The 13386-nt window shown below is 52.4% G+C and overlaps 1 protein-coding gene and 2 non-coding genes across 3 annotated transcripts; all 3 read right to left on the reverse strand.

The window, feature by feature from the left end:
• Positions 1–1415: 1415 nt before the first annotated feature.
• TRNAC-GCA (transfer RNA cysteine (anticodon GCA)) lies at positions 1416–1487 on the reverse strand. Its single transcript has one exon. It is a non-coding gene; the product is annotated as a tRNA-Cys (tRNA).
• Positions 1488–2146: 659 nt separating this feature from the next.
• On the reverse strand, positions 2147–2218 carry TRNAC-GCA (transfer RNA cysteine (anticodon GCA)). Its single transcript has one exon. It is a non-coding gene; the product is annotated as a tRNA-Cys (tRNA).
• Positions 2219–2909: 691 nt separating this feature from the next.
• Positions 2910–9311, reverse strand: ARL5C (ARF like GTPase 5C). Its single transcript, XM_033847774.2, is given in 8 exon segments — positions 2910–3713; positions 5705–5733; positions 5735–5863; position 6194; positions 6387–6469; positions 7184–7331; positions 8487–8547; positions 9167–9311. Coding segments are annotated over 8 exon segments (546 nt in total). The 5' UTR covers positions 9213–9311; the 3' UTR covers positions 2910–3664.
• Between the last annotated feature and the right edge of the window lie 4075 nt (positions 9312–13386).

Consider the following 13386-nt stretch of genomic DNA (forward strand, 5'->3'; position numbering starts at 1 on the left):
TTCTGATGCCCACCCCCACCCCAGAATCTCCCCTTGCAGCAGAGGCCTGAATTCCACGCCCTCCCGTGGCTCCTCTCCACTTTATCCCACCCCCATCCCCCATGGCCAGCAGACAATTGCCTTGTCCCCATTGTCTTGCCCCCCAGCCCAGCAGACATGGAGGTGGAGGGGGCCTGGCTCACCCCTACTTTGAAATAACCTGGACCCCTTCCCACCCCCAGGAGGTAACCGAGGCCACCCTCCTCTCCGGGGACCCCAGGCCTCCTCAGGGCCCGACCCAGTCAATCTTCAAAGCCAGTCCCAGAGCAAGGAAATGTCTCACCCCAACTGCCACCACGTTATAGCAGCCTCTGGGGATAGATTCCCCCCCACCTTTTTTTTCCTACCACAACAGAATAAAATACCTGCAATTTAGGCTATTTAATAGACGGCAGGGAATCAGGTCAGGACACGGAGGTGCCTCTTCCCTCCCCGACCTACTTCGTACGACAGCAAGAAACTCGAGCGCTGGATGGAGGGAGATAGAGGGGCGAGGGGGGCGCCCTGACATATACGGGGCTGGGGTCCTAAAGACTCTCTAATCTTTCAGAATCCCAGTTCCTCCTTCCTCGGGACCCAGGGTCCCAGAAGCGACCTCCTCCAGTCCTAAGGCCTCTATTCAATTACAATGGGACAAGACAAGGCCCATCTGTAAGTTCTTCTTCTTGTCTCATTTAAATTGCTATTTTGCCGACTCTCAGGATCAAAAAGACTGCTGCTTCCAGCTGTAGCTTCTTGCTGCCCTCTAGTGGGCACATGACGAGCCGCAACGCGCCTGTTCTGCGGTTTTCCTCACTTTTCTGGTCCTGGCCTGGAGCTGCCCGCGACCTCCTACTGCAGCCGGGCAGGTTCACAAGTCTTTGCCCCTACCTTCCGAGAGGTCAAAGTGAGAGGTCCCAGGACGAAATTCCAGCTCCGGCACTGATTTCTTTGTACATTCCCTCGTCCGGGATGCCCCGCGGTCTGTTTTAAAAGGTCTCTTAATAAGAACTCAGGCTGAAACAGCAACTTGGAAATAATTAGAAGCAAACGACCTGTAATTTTTTTTAATGTAAGCTTCTAGAACTTGAGTGTACATCAGAATCACCTGGAGGGCTTATTAAAACATAGATTTCTGGGGCCACCCCCAAGCTCAATAGAGATAGGGACGAGAATCCGCATTTCTAACACGTTCCCAGGTGGTGGTGCTGTTCTCGGTACCACATTTCGAGAGGCACTGCTCTAGAATTCCTGTATTTCGTACTCTCGCCGTTCCTCATCTGCCCAAAATAGAGGTGGCGGAGGAAATGTCAACACAAAATTGTGGAAGGAAAAAAAAAGCTGTAAAGAAAATAGTTGCTAGAGAATCGGAGTCCGGTGCCTTTAAAAAGGCGCTGAGGGGGCACCCGGATTTGAACCGGGGACCTCTTGATCTGCAGTCAAATGCTCTACCACTGAGCTATACCCCCTCTTGTGGCAATGCTAGGCAGATGACTTGTTAGTGCTTCTCTAGCGCAGGCGCTGTGCTGGACGCAAGAACAGAGGTGAGGTCCAATGTTTACAAGAGATGGAGAGAAAATGAATCTCAAGAGATTACTCATCTGGGTGCAGGGTTTGTTTCCTGAAGCTCTGAACTAAAGAATTCTAATGATGTAAGAAACTTGCAGTTTGAGAATGTGGGAGGGGAAGTCCCTAGAGATTCCACACTTCAGGGGCCTTCCTTTGGGCCTGGGTGCCCCTTTCCTGCCCTGCTAGAGTTCCCTTAGCGTTTCTCTTACCGCCCACTTCTCCATCCTACACGCTCTCGTAGACTCCTCTCGGCCTTCCTTCCCTAGCCCGAGCCCGGCCCTTAGAGACTCAGCTTCTCTTGTTCCCAACAGCAATTGGGGTCCCCGGGCAGGGCCACCTGCGGGTGCTCCCGCTTCCACCCTACCATTACGAGAGTGGGCCTTTGTACAATCCACCAGCAGACTGAGGACACGATCTGGCAGGGCCGGGGACTCCACTCCACCCACGCCCGACTGCAAAACGGGTCAGCAGTGCTGGAGGATCCTTTCCCTCGCGCTTGTAAGTAATCTTCAACGTGTGCATTGCAAGACCAAGAAAACGCGAAAAGTCTTGCACGGAGAGGGGGCACCCGGATTTGAACCGGGGACCTCTTGATCTGCAGTCAAATGCTCTGCCACTGAGCTATACCCCCATCCTCCTGCTACCCTCCAGTGAGAATGAATTTCCGTGGAATACGGGGATGATATTACCTTTGAACTATTGTGTTTCTCTTTGAAAATAATCTAGTGAAAGGAAAATAGAATCTGAACGGCGATGTTTAGAATTCCTGAGTTCTTTCTCCACAATCACGCCTTATGTAAACCACAAGGTTAAAAAAATCCTGAGCCCTCTATATCTGTGTCCAGCCTCTCACAGAGATGTCACTACCTGACTTGGGAAGGGAAGAGACCCCACTGATCTCAGGACCATCCCAGGTCTTCTGGGATAATAGCACTGCTCCCTGTACACAGATGGGTAGCCTGGGTTTCCATCCTGTTTCCAGCTCTGCTTTGATAGGACCCCTAGGCTTTTCCAACCCCGAAGGGCCCCTCCTCCCCTCCTCCATGAGTTAGCATCAAACCACTCTTTTCCCTAGGCCCAGGCAGAGCCCAGAGCTCTAAGTCCTGGCAAGTGCGGTATCAGTCACCTGGCAGAGGGCTGCACAGCCCAGGACCAAAGAGCCAGTCCCCTAGCCAGACAGACCCTTGAGGCAGCCCCCCTCCACTTCCAAGGTGGATTTCCCCTGCCTGAGAGCTTTGTATGAAAGCCAAAAGCCAGTCTGAGGCACAAGCAAATAAGAAATAAGAGGTGAGCAGTTTTCAATGACATCTATTACACCTTCATAAAATTCCTACTACAGTGTGAAAAAAATCACTACAAAAAGACAAGAAAAGCAAATGCTCTAGGAATCTGAGATATTTGGGAGGAGTAGGATTCACACAGGAAGGACACTGGGAGTGAAGGTGTGGCTTAAAGCTCAAAAGCTGTGGTCGGAGGGAAGGGGAGGGTGAGGGAGGAGTAGAAGTCCCTGCAGTGTGAGGGACTGTCCCTGGCCAGAAGGTCCTGTCCTCTGCCCTCTCCCCTCCCAGCCTTTGGTTCTGCCCTCCTTCCCCTGAGCCGACCCCTTCACCTTTCTGGAATCTCCTCTGATCAAAGGGTAGGGGACAAAGATGGCTAAGGGGCCAGAAAGCTGGAGTAGGGGGTGAGGGGCTTAGGGTTAGGGTTCTAGGAAATAAAGAAAAATTCCAGGGTTTCTTACTCTGTCCTCCATTTTTCCTACAGAGAGGTTGAGGGCTGAGGGGAGGGGGCTCCACTTCCGAATCCCCCAGCACATCCAACAGCTTCCCTGGTGTCTCCAAGAAGGATACCTGCTCCCATGGAGTGAAGGGCAGCTTTTACTGTTGTCCTGTCTGCAGCAATTCAGGGTGCTCAGTCTAGCTCCTCAGTGCGGCTTGGGTGGATAGTGGCAATCTCACTGCCCATAGCTGTCCCTGGTCCCATCGGAGAATCGCAGAAAAATAACAAATAGTCACTTGGGTTTTCCACCCACATCGTCCATGCAAAACCCTCAAAGATTCTGGTTGGCCTCAGGCTGATGTCAGTTGACAGTGGCCCAGGACTGCATGCACTGAAGCCCGGCAGGCAGCCTGCAGGGACAGAGGAACAGGGCAAGGGTCGACATATCCCATGAGGATGATGGCCTTCCCAGCCCCCAGCCCCTGCTGACTGATGGAACGACCAAATTTGTGTGCAGTTAACAAATATAAACGGACTGTGTACCTACCACGTATCAGGTACTGTGCTAGGGGTTACTGGTGAAAAAACAGACGTGCCCTCTAGGGCTTACAGTCTAGCAGAGGAGATAGATATTAAACAAATGATCAAACAATTCTGTAACTACGTGCTGTGATAAAGGTTAGAAAGGAGATGTACAGAGGCCTCCGGATGTCTGGGAGTCAGGGAGGGCTTCTTTGAGGAAGAGGCCTGGAGACCCACCTTAGCAATGTCTTTGCGCAAGGCTCCAGTGCCCTTTTCCCACCCGCTCCATCACTGGGTCAGTACCAGGGTGGCCTCAAAGGCCTGGGAAGAGGCTCCATAAGCAAGTTCTTCCATTATACTGTGAGCAACCCCAGAGAAGGAGTAGAGTCTTGGTCATGTCTGTATCACTTGGCACAGTGCCTGGCACATGGGGGTTACTTAGGAAATGCCGATTGAATTGAACCAACTGTGGTTTGGGGGAGGGGGTCCTCCTGACCCAGGAGTTGGCAAGGACACTGCCAGAAATGTGTGGTTCCTTGGGCTGGCCTGCCTGAAGTCTCCCCTTCTTCAACTGGGCATCCATGTCCCCAGCCTGCTGTGACTCCACTTGAGAGGGAAGAGGAAAGGGAATTCTCCAGGCCTGATTCGAGGTCCTTTCTGTAGGACCATGACCTAGCTCTCACACATCCTTCAGGTGTTTAAGCAGCTACCTTCTCAGCAGCCCCTCCCTGGACACCTTATCTAAAACTGCAACATTCCCCACAACAGACATCCAGCTTCCCTTTCCTATGGGTTTTTCCCCTTTACACTTATCACTTTTTAACTTACTGTATATTTTTCTTATTTTTATTGTTTATTGTCTGTTTCCCAACCCCCCCACCCCACCCCCACTGGAAAATAAGCTCCACAAGGGCAGAGATTTTTGTCTGTTTTGTTCACTGTTTTGTTCACACTCAGGTGCCTAGAACAGTGCTTGGCACAAAGTACAGTCATTTCTCCATATCCATAGGGGATTGGTTCCAGGATCCTCGCAGACACCCAAATTCTCGGATACTCAAGTCCCTTATATAAAGTGGCATATATTTGCATATAACCTAGGCATATCCTCCTATATACTATAAATCAACTCTAGATTACTTATAATACCTAATATAATGTAAATGCTATGTAAATAGTCGTAAATACAATATAAATGCTACGTAAATCATTGCTGGAACACGGCAAATTCAAATTTTGCTTTTTGGAATTTTCCGGCATTTTCTTTTTCGAATATTTTCAATCTGCAGTTGGTTGAATCTGAGGATGTGGAACCCATGGATATGGAGGATGGACTGTAGGTGCCCAATGAATGTTAAATGAATGATATCATTTATTCTCTATAGGAACACTGGGAGGGAACAGGTATAATCACCCTCCTCTTTACAGACAAGGAAACTCAAGGCCAAAAGGACTCAGAGATTCCTGCCTGGAAGGCTTGTCCCCCAGGGCTTCCCATGGCTGTCTCTTCATTCAGGTCTCAGCTCAGAAGTCACCTCCTAGGAGAGATGGTCCCTGACGACCAGAGCTAAAGCAAACCCATCCCTGTTATTCAATTTCACTTTCTTCAAGCACTTCTCAGTACCTAACATGTTTGTGTTCAGGTGGAGTGTCACCTCTCTCCCCACTAAAACAAACCCCTAGAGAGCAGGGACCCTGTCCTGTCTTGCTCACTGCTTACCCACAGCATCTTAACCATGGGTAGATGCTCAGCTGTCTTGACCCAGGAGCTAACTGTGAGCCAGATTCTGACAAGAGAGAGACAGGAGAAGGTTCTGATGGTCAGTCGTCAGCACCACTGGTTAGGCCAAGCCCTGGAGGTCCAGGTGGGACAGCCATTAACCTTTCCCCGGTGAGGGCACAGCAGCCCTGTGTGTGCCATGTGCCACGGGTGGTCTTTCATGGCACTAAGGGTGAGGAATTGGGAGATCTCCACGGTGGTCATGGAGTCCTTCACGTCCTGCTTATTGGCAAAGATCAGGATGGAAGCATCTCACAGAGCCTGTGGACAGAGCTCTGTGGACCCAGCCCCAGTCAGCCTGCCAGGATCCAGCCCCCCTTCCCATGGCCCCGTGAGTCCTCCCTACCTCCCCTGCTTTCCCAGGTGGGGTGGGGATGGAGGTCCTGCCCAACACTAACAACCACATCCAGTGACACCGACAGCTCCTGGAATGCCTTTCAGCCACATAGTATCCTTACAATGATCTCGGGAGGTAGGAATTTGATGATCCTCTCCGTTTATACTTGGGGAAATTGAGGATTAGAGAGGTGAAGTAACTTGTCTGGGGTCCCACGATGCGTGAGAAGTGGGGTCAGAACCTGAACTTGCAACTCTGGCTTCTGTGATCAGTTGTGCTGAGGGTGTTATTGCCCTTCATCTGGGATAATCTCGCCCCGCGCAAGCTGCTGGGATGGAGGTTCTCAGAGACTGGGGCATTAGGAATAATGCTCAGAGAGGCTAAGTGAGTAGACTGAGGTCACAGAGCTAGTACACCAGGTCCTCTCCCAACTGCAGGGGTCTTAACTCATGGGCCAGCATCTTACACAGCTCCGACAGAGTGGTCAGCAGTCGATCCCGGGCCGTGCTGTCAATCACAAGGATGATGAACTGACCAGCAAAGGCGAGTTGTGAGTGATGGGCTTTCCCTTCAATGAACGTGTCTCCTTGCTCACTGCACTCTGCCCTGATGTGAGTCCCACAGAAAACAAACTGTGCATTCTCAAGACCTCACTCACTGCCCTAGTCCCATTTGAGTTCCCTTTTCTATCCAGACCCAGGGTGGACTGAGCACAACTTCTGATTGTGTGCCAGAGGTTATGCCAAGCACTGGGCCTTCATGACTCCATTTAGGCCTCATCACAACCCCGTGGAACTGGAACTGTTACTATGCCCATTTACAAACTACGAGACTGAGGGTCAGGGAGGTGATGTATCTTGCCCTTGGCCACACAGCCTATGAGTAGCAGTACTGGAGCTTGAAATCAGCTCTCACTCCAGGAATGAAACCACTGGATTCTGCTGCTGCCGGAATGAGAAAGTAAGGCCCCCAGGGACAAAGGGCCTGCCCCATCCAAGGCATCAAACAGACAGCTGCCAGCAAGCAGACAAAGCTGCCAGGAAGTATTAAAGAATTTTAACGGGCTTTGCGCTGCGTTAAGTATTTGACACATCTGAATTAGCTCTTGTTTTATTATTTAATTTTCACAACCCAGGGAGGTCATTATTATGGTCTCCATCTCACAATGGGACAATCAAGGCCCAGAGAGGTTAAGTGACTGGCTAATATCACACAGCTCCTCCAAGCCCAGGCACCCTCCTCACCTCAGCACTGGAGGAGTATGTGTTCCAAGCGGAGCGCAGAGCCTCCTCTCCTCCTATGTCCCCCATGAAGAAGTGGGTCTTTTGCAAAACAATCTTCTCCACGTTGCTACAGATGGTGGGACATGTAGGGACCACCTCATTCTTCAGGCTGGGGAGGGAGGAGAGGGTACCAAGTGCTCAGCCCAGTCCTCTCCCAGCTCTGGTCCCCCACCTGAAGTCAGGCTGAATCTAACTTAGAACAATTCAGCCCAGGTTGACGGAGCCTCTGCTGGGCATGAGGGAATGCAGACAGGAGTGAGACCAAGTCCTGCCTGGCTTGGACCCCAGAGAGGGGAGATTTATGAGAGCAGTCTCCCCAAACTTTAATATGCAGCTGAATCACCTGGGAGTCTTGCTAAAGTGCAGATTGTGATCCAGTGGGTCTGGGCTATGGCCCAGCATTTTGCATTTCTAACAAGCTTCCAGATGATGCCAACACTGCCGGTCTGTGGACCACACTTTGAGCAGCCAGGGATCGGAAAAAGGAGACAGACATAAGTGAGGGCCATCAGAAAGGGGCTTTGTTTAAAGTGACTTAGAAAACACACACGTTTTTATACGTAGGGAATGCCTCTGGAAAATATGGGAAGTGAAACTGGGAGTTAGGGATGAGAGGGAAACTTACTTTTCACTATATATGCTTGTATTGTTTGAATTTCTCTTTTCTTCTAATTAAAAAAAAAATATATATATATATATATATATATTACTTTTTCAGGGGAAAATTTTCCTAAGTAAATAGGTTCCAAACAGGAGAGATGCCATCCAGAGTAAATATCGGGAAAAGCTCCGATGGATAATTACTCAGCACGTGTCCCAGACTCTGCTAGACCAGGAGCTACAGAGACCAGGCAGACCCAAAGCTGGCCCTACCTTCTGGGTTTGAAGAAGGGGGAGAAAATGAAGACACAAGACTGGGGTGCAGGAGTTAGAAGGAGAGACCTGACGCTAGGGGGAGCGAAGAGCATGGAGACCATCGGGCAGGTTCGGACAGCTTCAAGCCCGCAACCGGGTTTGGCAGGGGTAGGGGGTAGACGGAGGGAAGCAGTGGGGTTGCTCATACCGAGCAGGATTCAAAGGCCTGGCCGAGAAGTCATTGAACTGAGCGGCCACTTTACCAGGAAGGTCACACCAGGTTCCGCCAGTCAATCCTCCTGGCTACAGGGGAACCCGAGGACGCTGGGAAGGGCTCCGGTGATTGGTCCAAATGCTTGTCAGTCTGGTGGGAAGGCCCAGCCCCGCCCCCCATCCGAGAGTCGCTTACAACTGGTAGGGAATGGAGGTCTTTCCTGCATTGTCCAGTCCCACGATGATAACCCTGTGTTCTGGACGCATGCGGGGGAAGGGCAGGGTCAGGGCCAAACCCGATGACCAAGGGATTGTGTGCTCCACCAGGTCTCCCAGGAAGGAGACAAGTGTTCCCAGCAGGCTGGGGGGCCTGTCCCCACCTTACTACTTCTGCTCCCCCGCCCCCTTCCCCCACAAAAAACAACAGGGCGGGTTTCTTTCCCACCGGGCCGAGACACCTGCGCCACTCCTGAACAGTGGAAATGGGAGCTGAGCCCCACATTCCCTGCTCCACATTTCCAGAAAAGCGATTGTGCCAAAGGTCGGGGGCGCTCAGGGCTTGCCAAGAGAAGGGGTCTGAGGAAAGAGCCGAGCGAGCGTGAAGTCACAATCGCAGGAAACCGGCGACAGCGTTGAGCCGGAGGAAGGAGGCTCGCCCAACCCTGCGCCCCTGGGCGCACCGAAGCGCGCGACCACCGAGGAGTGGGCGGGGAGGGGGCAGGGGAGACTGCGGAGCAGGCGGGGAGGCCCCACTCAGGACCCTCCGAGCCCGAGGTCCCCCATCACATCCGCCCAGACGACCCCAGATCGGGGGGATGGGGGGACAGGTGGGAGCCGGATCAAAGCGGTCGCTCGGATGCCCTGTGCTCCGCTTACCCTGTTTCCCGCAGATGCTCATCAACTTGCCGATCAGTTGTCCCATGGCACGTCCCGGGTCGGACAGGGATAGGACTCGGGGGCCTTCGGGTGCCCGGGTGGGGGTCCCGGCGCTTGGAGCCCCGCCCCCTCCCACACACCTCCGGAGAGCCGGGCAAGCTTTACCTACGGGGTTGCGGACGCCCCATGAGTCCGTCCCCTAAGGGGCTTGGGAATCCCCTGGGACGGTGGCCCCTCGAGGGCGCTATGAACCTCACAGTGACAATGAGCTACGTGTCCAGAGCCCTGGAGGTGTAAGGAAAATGGGGTCCAGACTTCACATCCTCCCCCTCGCCCTGAGAAAAGCCCAGAGTTCTCTGCATGGACTACTCCCCACTGCAAATCAAAGAGACCTAGCGCAGGGGCCCACATCGGATGCCAGCTCTCCCTTCTCCGAGTGCCATGTCTGAGGCACTAGACAAACAAAACCCTAGGCCACCCGCCTTCTGTACTTACTAGCTGTGTGAAGCAGACAGAGCCCACCCATCCTCTCTGAGCTGGGAGAACATTCCAACCCTCTACAGGCCTCTAGTTGTTTCACCGGTGTGGGTCCTGTAGGCCTACTCAGAGTGAGTTCCCTTGGGGAAGGGCAAGGTGTCCCCTCCTTTTGCAGGCCCCTTGGTGATGAGCATCTTCTAGGAGTAGAGCAGTGCTGCTTCCATGCTTCACTGACAAAACTACTGCTCCAGCACAGCTTTCTGATTCCCAAGGGTGGGCATCTGAAGACAGTGACGGAGCACAAAGAGAGATCTCTCAGCCGGAGACCCTGCAAAGGGGGCCAGGATACTAAGACCCAGCCAGGCAGAGCCTGGGCCAAGAGAGAGCCAGGCTGGAAGAGGGAGAGGAAGGGGGAGCTGCTTGTGGCTGTTTGTGAATTTCCTTCTGCGCTTAAACTGGGAAAAACCAGAAGACAAAAGGAGACATGGGGAAAAGGCAAACCGAACTCAGGCTGAGGGGGTGGTTGAGAGACCAGTCACCACACAGGAGACTCGACTCCTAGCCCACTGCCACTGCCCTCTTACATCCCATGAGTGCGCCCCTTCCCCAAGGGAACAACACTTTAACTGGTCTCCCTGCCTCCCCTTTACTCAGCATCCTCCGCACATCCCTACTAACCTTCCTAAAGCACAGCTCAGAGTCTGCTACGCCACAGCTCATAAACCTTCGATGGCTCCCACTGGAGTCAGGTCAGTCTCCTCACCTGACATTGAAGAGCCACCATGAACAACCCCCACCTGCGTCTGCAGGTTACCCCCCCCCCCCCATGCTCTGCGTCCATGGTCCTTGCCCACACAGGCCCAGCTATGATTTTGCTTCTCTATTTCCTCCACCTGAATGTCCTTCACCACCTCAGAAAGGTGGGTTCCTCTGTCCCTTTAGGTGCCTGCCATAAAAGCCACTTACTTCCCAAGCCCTGGCCTGGTTCTCCAACTAAATGGGACTTCTTTCTACCCTGAGATGATAACTGGCATGTCTGCTTTCTCCAGGCAACTGTGAGTCCTAGGGAATTCCCTGGCAGTCCGGCGGTTAGGGATCCGCACTCTCACTGCCAAGGGCCTGGGTTGGATCCCTGGTCGGGGAACTAAAATCCCATGAGGTGTGGCCAAAAACACCAAAAACTGTGAGTCTTAGAGGGCGGGGTCATGTCATGCTCATCTGTGTACCCCACCCCCACTCCCTGCCCGAGCCAGCGCCTGGCATACAGTGAGGATGTGTTGTTATTGGATTGAAGGGCCGTAAGTTAAGTTACAGCCTGAGAAATGGTCTTTGGAGTATTAAAAAAAGGAGTATGAGCACAAGTTGAAGAGGATTGAGGAAGGCTGGGAAGTTTGTGGAGAGAAGAGGGAACAGCTCACTAAATACAGAAATTTCATCCCACCCATGGTGGTGCCCAGAGTTACAAGGAAGGAGAACTGACTACCAGAGCCCATCTGGGCTGACTCCGTTTCAGCCCTCGTTAAAAAGGAGCTGGGGCTGCATCTGGGTGGAGTAGGATAGGGGCGCAGAGGGTGATAGGGGAAGCAGCAATGTTTAAAGCATTTTTACCATCTGTTTCCTGGAGGGGAGGCGGGAAGGAACCTCTTAGTGCACCCTGACCCCACCATCAATAGCAGAATTGAAAGTGACGTTCTGCTCGCTGGAGCACATTCAGTAAACAGACAAGAGCTGCCTCTGCTGTGAGGCCCAGAGCCTGGATCCTAGGGGGTACTCATTCATTTACTCATTCATTTGACAAACGTGAGTCAGGAATTAGGAACATGCCAAGCAGACAAAACAGACCGTGTCCGGGAGCTTGCCATCTAGTTCGGGAGACAAATACACGCACCAAAAACCAAAAAACAACCCTGAGAGACAGTAGGCTGGAAGGCCTGATTTAGAAGGGAGCTGAGGCACACGTCTCTGAGGATGTGATTACCGGGGCTAAGACAAGATTTTTGTCAAGGGTACTGGGCTGGAAACCACACTCCTTTCCACCCTGCTCCCAGGCCCTGGTGGCCTCACCTCAGCTCACTTTTACAGTGGTGGAAACCTTCAGTCTCTCCGACCTCAGCTCACTCTAGTGTAGAACCTACTCAAAAGACAGAAGCAGCTGGTCAGGGAGGGAGATAGGAGGGGTCCCCAGCATCTCTGTTCCTGAGTCCCTGAGGTGGCTGCGGTCAGAGCACCAGCCTCTCTGGGCCTAGTCCCAGCCGACTTCACGGTTGTGGAAATCCTCACCAGTTGACAACCACCAACGTGCTTATTGTGTGCTGGTTGAGGGCTTCTGGTTACCAGGAGACAAGAGTCTCTCTCTTCAGGGACTTCCCTGGTGGTCCAGCGGCAAGACTCTGCACTCCCAATGCAGGGGGCCCGGGTTCGATCCCTGGTCAGGGAACTAGATCCCACATGCCACCACTGAAGATCCCACATGCCACAGCTAAGACCCAGCGCAGCCAAATAAATAAGTAAATAAATAAATATTAAAAAATAAGTCTCTCCTCATCTCTCAATATCTCTAAGCCACCTAGAAATGCCTCTGCTGGCAAGTTCTGGGCAAATGTAATTTCAGGCAGAAGGCACATGGAGAGATGACAGAAACATACTCAGACACCTGCCTCCTCTTCCCCTGCACCCCTTCCCTTGCAGAAGCTAGGGCATCCTGGGTCAGGAGAATTAGCACGAGACTTGGGGGTCACGGACACCACAGAACTTGAAATCCGATCTCAGTTCCTGTCCTTGCTTGATGGCTGTGTTACTATGGACAGACTGCTTAACCTCGCTGAGCTTTATCTGTAAACTGAAGCTAATGAGCTCTGCCTTTGATTTTAAAGTACCAGGGTCCACTGCAGATGGAGTTCCTCTGTGCAGCCCCAGACCAAGCCTGTTTTCTGCTCTTCTCCTCTTGGACGTTCTCCCACATGCACCTTAAACCCACCTTGTCCAAAGCTAAGTATCATTTCTGCCTCTGACCTGTTTTTTCACCTGCTTCCTCTATGTCTGGGAAGACCCTCACCCACAGTCACCCCAGATGCCTCCTTTTTTCTCACTAGCTGCCTCCAATCACTCTCCAAGAGCTCTCAATCGTAACTGCTAGATGTCTCTGGCAGCCACCGCCTCCTTCCCCATTCCACTGAAAACCCTCCTCATTTTTCACCTGGAGCATTGCAGCTGTTTCCAAGCTAGCCCCCCCCCCCCCCCCTCCGATCTATGCTCCAAACTGCAACCGAGACAATCTGACCATCACTGCTTACAGTCCTTCAGTTTCTGCACACCAGCTTGAGGACAAAGCCCAAACTCCCTAATGTGACTCAAGGCCCCTGTGACTTACTCCCGATGACCCCTCTCTTACCACCACCTTGAGAGCACACTTTGCTAGCAAAGTGCCAAGAACGTGTCATGCGTGTCACCTATTTCCTCTGCCTTGAACCCTTCCCCTCCTTCTCTGCCCAGGTTAATTCCTAACCAGCCTTCTAGACTCCACTCAAGCCTCACCTCCTCCACGAAGCACCCCCTGATCTCCCCAGGTTAAGGCAGGGACCCCTCTTCCAGGTTCCCTCAGGACCCACTGCTTCCCACATCAGAGAGCTCGTTGTGCTGTCCTGAATTGTCTGTAGCTCCCACTTAGACTTGTGCCTGGTACATAGTAGATGCTCGATAAATGTTTGCTCAATGAATAAACACAGGAAAGAAAGATCGATTCC

This window comes from Tursiops truncatus, chromosome 20, assembly GCF_011762595.2.
Source record: "Tursiops truncatus isolate mTurTru1 chromosome 20, mTurTru1.mat.Y, whole genome shotgun sequence".
Taxonomy (NCBI): domain Eukaryota; kingdom Metazoa; phylum Chordata; class Mammalia; order Artiodactyla; family Delphinidae; genus Tursiops; species Tursiops truncatus.